Consider the following 12,223-nt stretch of genomic DNA (forward strand, 5'->3'; position numbering starts at 1 on the left):
AAAATGACAGTCAGACCAAATAAGCATTGCTGCTTACAGTCCTGTCTGTCGTGGCAGAGCCAAGGTGCTGCATGTATGTTGTGGTCTCCATAGGATCCCAGTACACAGAACAGCCCTGCTTTCAGGTGGCAATGTCCAGTCACTAGCAAAAAAAATAAAGAAAATCCCATTATAGCTTTTATGTTGCTCTAGTTCTTCAGCTAGATTTCCACTCTCTCAGCAATTCTCTGCCAATCCTCCCACAACAACCAACAGAAAGTTCAGCAAAATACCCTGTGAATGTAATGCCATTGAACTGCTAACGAATCCCAGTGGAGGACTAGTCCCAAATGCTGGCTTCCCAAGAGATTTAAGCAATCTGAGTGTTATGCCACATGTAACTCATCAAATGCCCCTTTTGGAATTTCCTGCACTGCTTGGGATTGCTTTCTCAAGGCAAGTTCTTGAGAGCAGTGTGCTACTGATGTAGGATCCACATCCCCATTTTTAGCTCCATTCCTAAACACTGTATAAGTAGCTAGAGAAAATATCACCTACCAGTATGTGTCAAAAGGATTGTTAGTAATAAGAAAAAAAGCCTAAAAGGAATTTGCAAAGACCAAACTGGCAAGCCCAAAATGCATGTTTTAGAAGTCTTAGGAACTTGCCAGAAGTCAAACTGACTCAAGCTTTGCAAAATAAAAGCAAATAGTAAAATCCACTTCCACTGGATAAATAAAGTGAGACCAAGCAAAAACACCAAGATTCTTTCTGATTAAATACAGAGGCTTTCTTGATCAAATGTATTCCAGAATTTATGAGATGAGTCATTTTCATGAGTGTCTGGACAGCACCAGGGCTACTTCCCCAAACCCATTTACAGCACTGCGAATAGCTCAGCTGCCCATAGAGAAGAAAGAAAAATTCAAAGAAAGTCTGTATGTGCTTGAAGAGAATAAAATAGGCGCTTTTATAATGGTAACCTCAGAGAACTTGTTTTCCATAGCCAAATAAACGAGAGCTCAAAGAGACAAATGATTGCGCTATAAAAACATATGACAATGGAGCAGAGTGTAAACACTAGAGAAAAAGCAAAACTGTGTATGCTAACTAGTATTTATATATAATTTTATGCTGGAAAGCGGAAACAAGCTTAAATGCTGGAGCACAGACATTCTGGATCAGTGCTCCAATATCAGCAAAAGAGGCCAAAATGAGAACTAGCTAGATGATAGAGAATCAGTTTATGAGAAGATTTAAAATATGGTTATCTCCAAAAGCAGGGGTTGGACTTCCTTCCCATGTTATTTCATCTATACCCAGTGGTGTTTAACTAAGTAAACAGACTGTTACGAGGATATATTCAAGGCCCTTTGGTATTCCCATCTGTACCACAGTACACACTAAATGCGTTCATCTTGCCAACTCATTTTCTCATGTCTAAAAGAAATATCTACAGTTTTACCATATCTGACGGTAATTTCTGTTCCTTATCAGCCCTTTCTTGGGTCAGTAAAAGTATCTTTGCTATATGAGATCTTTTTTCTTTCTTTCCAAGGTGACATTTTTATGCAGCTCACTCTCCTTCCTATCTTTACCCTTTTGAATAATACATTTTAAGATCACTGAAAGTTTTCTTGGTTAGAGCATTTAATTTAATTTGTCCAATACGTTTTAATCCTCTGTAGCAAAATTATTGCAGAATGTTACTGCACCATAGTTTTGTGAAATTTTAGAATTAAGATATCTAAAGCAAAGGACTTCCACAAAGACTGTACTCGTTAGAAGTCCTGACCTAAGTGTTTCACAGGAGCTGTCTTGCAGTGGAATATACTTCAGATAGATATTCTCTCATTGGGGATGAATAATATTACAACATTCCTTTGCTGATGATTTGGGAAAGGTACTGGGAGGTATCAAATCAGATATTTGATATCGCAGATTGTCTGATATATCTTCTCTGACTTGAAAAAAGACGGAGTTTGAAATTTGTGTTTTGAAAAGTCATTTTCTAGCTGCTCTGTTATTTTACAAGATGTAAAACATTGCTGTGTAAAATTTTCCGTCCTGTTCCCACGGCCTCTGGCGTCCGCTCACATAACTTTACACTCACTGAGCTCCATTTTGGCCTGGGTGTGTTCAACCCAGCCTGGTGAAGAAAGGCTCTAATCAATTTGACACGCCTGGGGGCTGGTAGGAAACTCTACTCTATATCCTAGCCCTGGTCTTGTAATTAAGATCAGAATAACAATGGTCAAACTCTTGACGTGCTACAGCAGCCAATGTCCACTGATTCCAGTGATAAATGCTACATGAATTAAATGTAAACTGCAACTGGAGAATTTCATTATGGTATATATGCTTTTCATATTGGCTTACAGGAATTCTGGCCAAGGAGTGTACAGTTTTTTTAAGTTTCTCTACAAATCCACTTAATTCAATCCTGAAAACTTAGTGTTTTCCTTAAGCTGGTCACAACTCAGAAAAAGCTTTACAATAGTATTTTTTCTTTTTTTTTTTCCTTCTCGCAGTGTCCAAGACCCCAAAGTAGACATTTCTAGAAGGAGGTAAATTGTGAAAATGCATGTGAACCTTGTGTTACCCTCTTGCAAGCTACAAAAGCTAAGCCATAGAGAATAGTCAGAGCAAGCTGTTAAGTCACAAAGAGGATGTCAGGGAATTAATTCTACGAACATATTTGAAATGAATAAGCTATAGCAAAAATTTGCATAATTAAAAATGCCAGGTAACAAAAAAACAGTGTCAACAAGCACAAGAGTTAGACTCACAGCCTCTGGATCAGTAAAAGTGTTAATTTACCAAGATCAAAGGGTCAACTATGTCTAATAAAACAAAAATAATGCATGACTAAAGAGCTTGCTAAATACAGTCATATATCATGTTAAGGCAAGTTCTCAGAAGAATTTTTGAACACATTGAACTCTTGTATTTTAGAATGGCTCTTTCCATAAAACATAAAATGAGAAAACTTCTCATCTTAATTCACAGTAACACATCAGTGCTGACTTGTGAAATAGCTTTAGTCAAGCCACTAAGTAATCACAATCCCAATATAATCAGCTTCAGACCTCCTAGAAAACAGTTGTTGGAGGAGAAAAAAAGATCATATTCACATGCTAAATTTTAAATCAGGAGACCTTTTAGAGAAAATATCCAAAAAAAGCATAACACGAAAATTTCTAGATACAGCACAGAGGTTATTTTAAGCTACCATAATTTTCAAAGCAAGTAGGAGAAACTGAGAACAGGAAGCCCTGAAAAAATAGACTGCTATTTTATTTCTAACCTAATTTCATAAGGAAATGAGCGTTACACCATCTGACTGCATGCATCTGGGTCTGCCTGGATGCACTTCTCCTCCTCAGTAATATGAATGCACACACCTATTTCAACCAAATTTATTCAAAAGCTAGAAACTCCAAGATGGTAGGCGTGAGTAGTAAGAGACAGGAAAAGAAAGAGAGGTATTGACCCTGGGAATGGCTGCAGGGAGGGGAACAACCTTCCTTTATGCTACTCTCCAACACAGTATTTACACCTTGGGGAAAATAGACTTTGAGTTAATTCTCACAGAGCTATTTGCCTGATGGAAACCATGCCCTGAATGACTTTGTAAAGAAAAATTATTTTCCTGGTCTGTGTTTTTTTTGTTTCTGTGTTAAGGTTCAGCCCTCCTCTTCTGAGGAGTGGTGTGGTAAAGCTATTTGCTCCGCTGTAGTGAGGGCTTAGGCAGCCATCCACAGATCCAGAAAGCCCAGGGAGCTCTGGACACCATCAGTTCAGCACAGCGGACGTCTGGGGCCAGTCACATCAGAGTCATTCAGGTGGTTCCCACCTTTCTCAAGAAGGAATTGACAGCTCCTTAGGCTATTGTGGCCTGGCAGCTGAAGAGGTAGCTATTGAAAATGATTTGATCCCTGCTTATCATCCAAAAGCAGAAGACAGCACTCTGCACTCACACTGAAGACCCACTGCCATGAGCTGGGGCAAGCAGGGGGCAAAGGAAGGAGGGACATCTGCCTCTTCTACCACCACCTCTCTCCAAATCCCACAGCTTCCTGGGTAGATCTGAGCCACCAAATCCAGCTCTTCTGAGCTCTGGTAGAGTTGCACATTGCCATCCACCAAGCCTGACACTTTCAAGGTTTCCCAACTCATAGCTCACCCAGCCCAGCATCCTTCTGCAGCCTGTGGCTGACAGGCTGCCATCAGGGAAGACTGGCAGTTTCCCAAGATTGGCTGACAGCAATTGCTGCTAATGCTCCCCCAGAGGTTTTGTTGTTATTGGGTTGGGTTTCTTTTCTACTCATTATTGAGTCCATTATTGACACTGCTAGCTGTTACTGAATCTATATGGCCACAATTTTGCACAGAGAGCAGGGCCCATGAAGGAGTTTTAACCAACAGCCAGAAAACCAACAAAATGCTGGTCCACCTTCCCATGTCACCCCTACATAGCATTACAGCAGCAGGTAATTTTTTTATTATTGTATCCCTATGCAAGCCACATAGTCTGAGCAATGATTTCAAGAATCGAGGCCTGTATATGCTAAGTCATAAAAGCCAAACATATTTTAATCTATAATTGTGCAAGATTTATTTAATTTAGGGTTTTTTCATTTATAGTTCTATTGGAATTGTAATGTATTTTCAGCTCCCCATACCAGGATTTGTCAATTTTTACTGCATCTTTTAATTGTGTTCTTCCAGTCCAAGTGCCAGCAGTTTTCCAAGGCAGGTGGTGGAGGAAAAAAATTGTTTGCGGCTTTTACCTGAACTACTTGAGAAAATAGCTTATTCTTTTACTGACAGGAAGGTAGTGGGTGTATACTCCGTACATGGCATTACTGAAACTGGCCCACTGAACCATGATTGCAGTACCTGTTGTATCATCTCCTTCAAAAGGAGGGTTGTTTTTTTTTTCAACCCAGCTTTTCTGGAGCAGCTTAGCCCTCTCTCAGCTCTGCTTATGGCCCAGACATCTCTCTCTTAGCTGCTCCTTGCTGTAGCTCTGTCCCTGTTCCCCTTCTCCCAGGCTCACCCTCAATAGGAACCTGGGCAGGAATACAGTAGCCTGACACCTCAGCTTTCCTTGCAGTATACCCACCTTTGGTGTCCTTGACCACCTGTATCTCAACAACCCTCTTGTGTGCAGCCCCTTGTGTGTTATCCTCCCTCTAGCTCTCAGGGATTGGCTCCCCAACAAGCATGACAGTGCCCTGCCCTTTCCTTTTGAAGTAGGCAGGGTGCAGGGAGGTCTGGATCCTGGCCCTGATCCGATCCCTACAGGCAGAGGGATGACCAAGTCCCAGCTTAAAACTCTTGGGAGGTTTGTCAGTGTGCTTAGTGCCAGCAGGACAGCAAGGCTCAATTTTGGTCTGCTGTGATGAGGGAATATCATGGTAAGGCTATCAGAACAAAAAATGCCAGCACAAACAAAACAAGACAAAACAAAAAATTAAAATCTGATGGTGGCCACCACAGGAGCAATGTGATATTAAATGTTAGAATGCAGACTCTATGTGAAGGAATGACTCTGAGGGACTGACTGGCTCAGCAGCTTCACTGTGTGTATCCAGTAGTTCAGAAAGTAATGGAGTGAACATCCTTTCCTCATAACTTTTAATAAGACAGCTCATCAGCTGTGTTCACTGCATCCAGAGCAGGAAACTTGACGAGGTGCTTTGTACCAGGAAAGCACATCCAGTAAGCTCAGTGTCAGGTCCCAGTAAAGGCAGCTGTGAAGTATTATACAGATTTACCTTCTGTGTAGTTAAGAGGGCAAGCTGGGAATTCCAGGGGACTGAAAAAGCCACCCCAACTGAATAGCTGTCAAAGTGATAATCCTTTTAAAAGAGTATGTTTGCTGTGTGCTGCTTATTTATACAGAGCCTGTGTGCCTGGTGAAACTTATCAGTCCTCATGAATTCAAAGAGGTAAAGTTTCCATTAACACAAATGAGGATGTTACATACCAAGATCCTGGGGCTCTGAGAGTAGAATATTCCGTTGAATCACTATAAATGGTAGAATCTTAAAAAAATTGACTCTTCTTCTTTTTTTTTTACTTTAATAAACCGTTTAAATTAAACTTACAGTATTAATATTCTGCAGCAGGATTCCCATTTAAAAAAAAAAAAGAGAGGAAAACCTAACCAACTTTATGTTCAGAATCTAAATTGGTTAAAAAGCCCCTTAGTTTTCTTCATGCAGCAACAAAAAAGACAGTCACAAAACACACAGATCCTGGGCTAATTTTTCCCACATAGCTTTTTTTGCTGGGTCTTATATTCAACAATCAACATTACTGGAAACTTGACGGTGAATTCTGCAACTGAGAAACTAGTTCGATATTGATGTGCACTTGACACTGACTCCTGGGGATGAAGAACTTGTATTATCTGTGCTCATTGCTGTAGGCCTCCATTTTGACTGAAACCCATAGTTACCATTCTGACCGAAATCCATAGTTACTATTCTAATATTAAAAACCCAGAACAATGTTCCCCCTGTGATGAAATCAGTAGAGAGTATGTATGTCTCTGTATGTGCCTTGGAGGGATAAAATTAGATGAAATTTGGCAGGGTAACCGCTCACTGCCAGTGACAGTATTGAGTGCACAAGTAACCCTGAGAGTGAAGGTGTACCACTGCCCAGTAGGTAAACAGATTTGTCACACCAAACTGGCATAAGTGTGTAAGTAGCACAGACTGGTCAGTAAGCATCAAGACTTTCCTACCAGTGGCAGAAAAGCCTTAATCAAATTTTCTGTTCCTGTCCTCATGTCCAGTCTGCAAAGGCCTCTATGGGATTGGTCTTTTAACTTCCTCTAATTATGTATTTAATTTGAACAGGCACTTAACCCGTTTCAAGATTTTTTTAATTTTTTTTTTTTAATGAGAATTTCCTAGCTATTTCATTCTAACAAAGTGGGATGGGAGTAGTTAACATGTCCATTTGCCCATTCACAAACAAGCTATTTGCCTCCAAAATGCAATTACTTTCTTTTACCTGTTAGGAAATAACGCTGCTGAAGTATCTCTGATGTAGGCGGGAGGTTGCCTGCAAAAAAATGGCTCAGGCATGGGCCTATTAACCTGCCCATGCTGCACTAATGATTTCACTAATGCTTTACCTTCACTTGATTGAGCAGGGTTTCCCTCAGATGACTGGACAAATGAGAACAGATGATCAGCAGAGTTCATAAAAGTGAAATATCTGATAGCTGCACCCCTGTTGGTCTCGTGTTATGGGTGAATCTGCATGCAGAGGGGTGAGCAGGAAGAGAAAGGGAGTTGATTGTAAAACAGCTCCATAATTACCACATAGATGAAGCTATGCATCAGTGAGAAACTTGTTTTAAGATATGTACATTGCCATAGGCATGACTGCCAAAGTCTGCTTTCACTTACGCTGATAGAAACCTGGAAAAATCATATTTTCAGTTAAATGACTTCAATTTGTACAAGTAAAAGTGAGAGCTGAACCTGTCCCTTCAGTAAAAAAAAAGGGGGTGAGAAAACCAAAGGCAACCCAGTCAGACAAAGGGCATGTATCCCTGTATCCGAGCCCCTAAACTAATCTTATTTCCTAGTGACACTACTTCCCTTCCACATTGCAAAATGTGCAGAGACTCTTTTCAGCTTCTCAGGAAAATGTGGGCAGTGTTTGCAGAGTCCAGTCTTTATTATTCTTTTGAATATTCATCTGAATTATTATTTCACTATTGCCAGCTTAAGTGGCAGAGCTAACAAAACAAGAAATAATAAATCTTTGTCAAGTGTTCTTGGTGTGGGGTGAATAACCAGTGCTGATGCTGATTCCTTAAGAAAACTCATTTCTTGTAACATAAGCTCTGCTGAAGATGGTCATGTCAACTGATTAGACTTTTTACTTGGCCATATTGATTCTGTTCTACACCAATGCAGCCCATAATGCTGGCTAATGTTATTGACGAGCCATCAGTCCTGCAGAGACGTGTGGGGCATGCAGCTCTCTCCGAACCACAAAAACCTATCCATGAACAATGATGGAGAGGAAGAGGAAGATGCAAGCAAAGCATTCAGGCTGGCTTCATTCAGCCTGTAATACATTAATGAAAGACATGCACTCTGTGGGAAGAGACAGATGTGGCTCTCTAGAAGCCATTTATTTATAAAATAATTATGAATGCATGGTCAAGTCATGGATTTTCATTACACTGTGCATGTCTAACACTCCTTTGTTCACGTTGTGCTCTAAATGAAATATAAAGGGAGAGTGATAGCAGCAGAGGCCTAAGAGAGATTACTGTCTCTTTCCCCTTACTACCTTTTTTTAAACCTCAAGGATAGGTGATATCTGGTTTCGTCAAAGTAATGCAAAGCTGCTTCTCAAAGGCACACTTCAGTTGCAACCAGAGAGGCAGCCTCTACAGAAGTGCAGTAGAAGGCAGTATCCCAGCTCCCTAAATGCTGGAACTTGTTTGAACAATGCAAGATCATTGATACCAGCTGCTGCATGGAGAGGAGTGAGTTTGATCTTGAGGACTGCTGAGCACAAGGCCTAACCACTTAAATCTCCATTTCATTTCCTTTTTGTTTCCTTTTCTATTCTTTCTTTTATGCTTTGCCTTTTTGAAAGCCCAGAGTAGGGGCTTTGAAAGTTAGTCTGCCTTTTCTGTCTCAAAATGAGAAAAGCAGAATAGAGTTATGACCTAGTCATTCAATGACTTCTGTTTCTTGAAGAGGAGAAAGACTGAAACTGATAAGGAAGTCAATTATTGTATCACACCATTCAGTTTCTGGCATAATAGTTCCATTGTAAACTGGACTGTAGTAATAGGAAGATAGGTAAACATTAAGAACTTACAGCTAAGAGTTTGCTTTGTGTGTCTTTCTAGGGAGAAGCCATGGGATCAGACCATAGAAAACATAGACAAGAGTCTTTTCTGCTCAAAATTTTGGTGTAAATTCAAGTCTGGTCCTGCATCTTTACAGTCTTCCATTTGCTTTTCAATGTATCTATACTGCACAGGTTGTTCAAAAACACCCATTTCCTTCTTTAGGCTGTTTGGATTTTAAAGTACAAATATTACTGAGTTTACATCACGTCTATGGAAAAACATGCCACTTAGCATGCTCCTGTAAGTTTGTGAAAGGACATGTCAAACACTCTGATAGCCCTTCCAGTGTTTGTCAGTTATTAACACCAGTGATTCCAGGACCTGAAGCTGTAGGTTTGCAAGATAGGAAAAGTGCTATGTAAGACTATAGATACCAATATTTTTGCTGGCAATCTCCTGAGCAAGTGACAGAACAGTTCAGGCACAGTGTGATGACCTGCTGCACGTCATACGTGTGTCAAAGGTAATGCCTGCAACAGGAAACTAACAATAGGACCAGACAAAAAGCAGAGAAGCTGAAGTAACCTACTCCTTTTAAAAAAAAAAACAGTTGACAATTATACTTGAGTGAAAAGACAAAAACTACATTGGCTGTGAGATTATACCAGAAACATGATAGTCCACTCTTAATGAAAGTTTTGCTTACAATTTGTATGAAACCAGCCTAGGAAGGTGGGTCAGTAATGCTAAAACAGTTCAAGAAATTTTTTTTAATTTTATTTTTTGCAAAGTTCAAAAAATGGAAGAATTTTGCAGAGCGCAGCTGCAGTGATCTATATATATTATTACAAACAAGATAATAGTGTTCATGAGCAGAGATGAAAGTGAACAGGAGCTGGCAAAATAAATGTTAGCTGAAACTGAATCCCACTAACCTCCTGTGGAACATTTGTGATATTAACCCCCTGCACACCCACAGCAGAACATTCACAAGGGGAGGCTGAGCACAAAGCTTGGAGATGTTTAATTTTAATTTAACACAGCTTATCCAAGAGAGACCATACTGCTCTGTGGCACGGCTGAAAGGCTGTTGAAGAGAATGTGAGTGCATGTGTGTGGCTACATGCATGTGCAGTTGCAGCCAAAACTAGGTGTCAAAGTAAAGTGATCTGGTTTTAGGCTTATGATAAAACAAATGGTTATACTTTGGTTCACATTATATTGGAGTAAATCCATAGAAAACTTGTTTCATAGCACTAGGTATGCTTTGTCCTCAGAGATCAGAATTTGTGTATTTCTCAGGCTTTTACACGGCCTTTTCTTTTAATTTATTACCATGGTCTTCCTTTTGAACATTATACTTCCCAGGACATTAAAAATTGCTGTGAAGCAATTTTTAAAATAATAATAACAATAAAAACTCATAACACCACAAAAACCCAAAGAAAATCTTCAAACCAAACACCAAAATCCCCAAAAAATTAAATTAAAAAAATCCCAATGCTCAATCAAATGTTACTATATTCATTATTTTATATTGTTTCCATTTGACTGGTTTGGAATTGTAGCTCCCTATACACTGGCAGATGGAATTGGCCTCGGTATGCTGTCCTCTTCTAGGACACTAACAGTAGCCTGAATCAACACATTCAATAATCATCTTGGGTTCACAGCTAACATGAGCTAAATCTTGACCCTACTGAAGCTATTGGAAATGCACTGGCACCAGAAATTCATTGCATAACTGTCAAACATTCTGACTGAAGCATATTCCCTATTAATTTAACCAATCCTAGGCATCACTGAAGCCTAATTTCTTGTGAATCTCTGAGGTAATTAAATTACTCTCTTTTGACCCTCACAAGTATTTCCTTTGGAAGCTCAAGAGATTAAAAAGTAGCCTATTCTTATGCAAACATAAGTAAATCCAGCACACAGATTTTTTAATTTCTTCAGCTGCCCTTTACAGTTCCCCTTTGTGACAAACTGGTGATTTTTGACATGAGAGAGCTTAGAAATAAAGTGTAAGTAGACACCATTTGCTGAAAATGGCCTTACAAGCAGAGTTTGAATGAGTTTTCTGTCTCAAGCATAATTTCCTCCTTTCAGAAAGCAGGAAAAAGTACAGCCTATTTCATAACTGACTATCAGCACCATATATATAGTGTGCGGTCTACAATTCCTGTAGATGGGAAATTCCAATTTACTAATTTGATCCTTCCAAGTGGGACTGTAAACATAGGTTCCCATCTGAGTAATTACACTGAAGTCTGTGGTATTTCTCACTTCCTTCACTGTCATACCTGTACATCAGAAGAAAAGGACCTTTCTAGCTTTGTATGCACTAGAATGAGAACTACAACTCCACATGTATGCTAAATAGTCTATTCCTGTGAGTTTTCTTCTGTTGCTTAAATTTTATTTGCTTTCGCCTGTGGGCCTGGTGCATCACAAACTTAGATCCATTGTCACTCTGGTAGTCAAATATATAAACTTACTACCTGAACATAAAATTAATAACCTGTCAGGCATTTTTCTTTTAATTCTTGCTCTTAACTTCTTTTATAGGTTCCCCTGGGACTGAAGAGACCTCCAACCTTACTACCTTGTTCCATGATTTGGGGAAAGTGATGATCACCAGCATTAGCCCAAGTAAAATTTTTAATGGTGGAAGAAAAGAAGCCATCCTAAGAGTAGTACATTCCCTGGACTGGTGATTCAGAGACTTCTCATTATTTGTGTAAAACTCATGTAATGCAAATATGTCGATAAACATAATTATTTTTCATTAGTTGCCCACTTCTGTCTGAGCTCCTCTTAGCCCCGTATGTACCCAGTGAATAATCCTCAGTGCAGTGTATTTCAGCTCAGGAATTCCACAGAAGTCTTATGCCAGCATGTTGTATAGTATTACTTGGGTTACTATTCAGGCACCTTTCACCTTCTGCCCTGTAGAAGAAACAGCAGAGTCTGTTCTGCCTCTGAAACAGCAGAGTCCTGTGCCGATGCTACTCAGAAGAGCATCCTTAGTGACCATTTTGTTGGAGGTGGTGGGGGTGAATAGCACAAAAGAAGTCACAGGCTGAAAACAATAATCAAATATTCTCACTACATTGTAAGGGTGTAGACAGTTCAATTCCTAGCATGTGGCAATATAGGAAGAACTCCTGGGCATTCCCTACAGAATCTAAATCAAGGGTATTTTAATTTGCAGTCCCTGCTTCCTTTCCCACAATGAGACACAGGACAATAAGAGGGAACATATTTCTCTTGCAAGTTAACTCAACATGCAATATGCAGAAGATTAGTCAAGCTTACTCAGTGCTAGCAATCCACAGTTTATTGATCTCACCCTATCACTGCTTACATTTTTTATTCTTTAATTTTCTTTCCTTATTT

The 12,223-nt window shown here is 39.6% G+C and overlaps 1 protein-coding gene across 1 annotated transcript in view; it reads left to right on the forward strand.

The window, feature by feature from the left end:
- The window catches only part of BNC2 (basonuclin 2), a 349,580-nt gene extending 337,968 nt beyond the window's left edge, over positions 1-11,612 (forward strand). Inside the window, exon 6 of the mRNA XM_019281985.1 lies at positions 11,393-11,612. Within this exon, the coding sequence (XP_019137530.1) occupies positions 11,393-11,408 (16 nt within the window). The 3' untranslated portion in view covers positions 11,409-11,612. The remainder of the gene's footprint in view (positions 1-11,392) is intronic.
- The last annotated feature ends 611 nt before the right edge of the window (positions 11,613-12,223 follow it).

The sequence above is a fragment of the Corvus cornix genome, chromosome Z, assembly GCF_000738735.6.
Source record: "Corvus cornix cornix isolate S_Up_H32 chromosome Z, ASM73873v5, whole genome shotgun sequence".
NCBI lineage: Eukaryota > Metazoa > Chordata > Aves > Passeriformes > Corvidae > Corvus > Corvus cornix.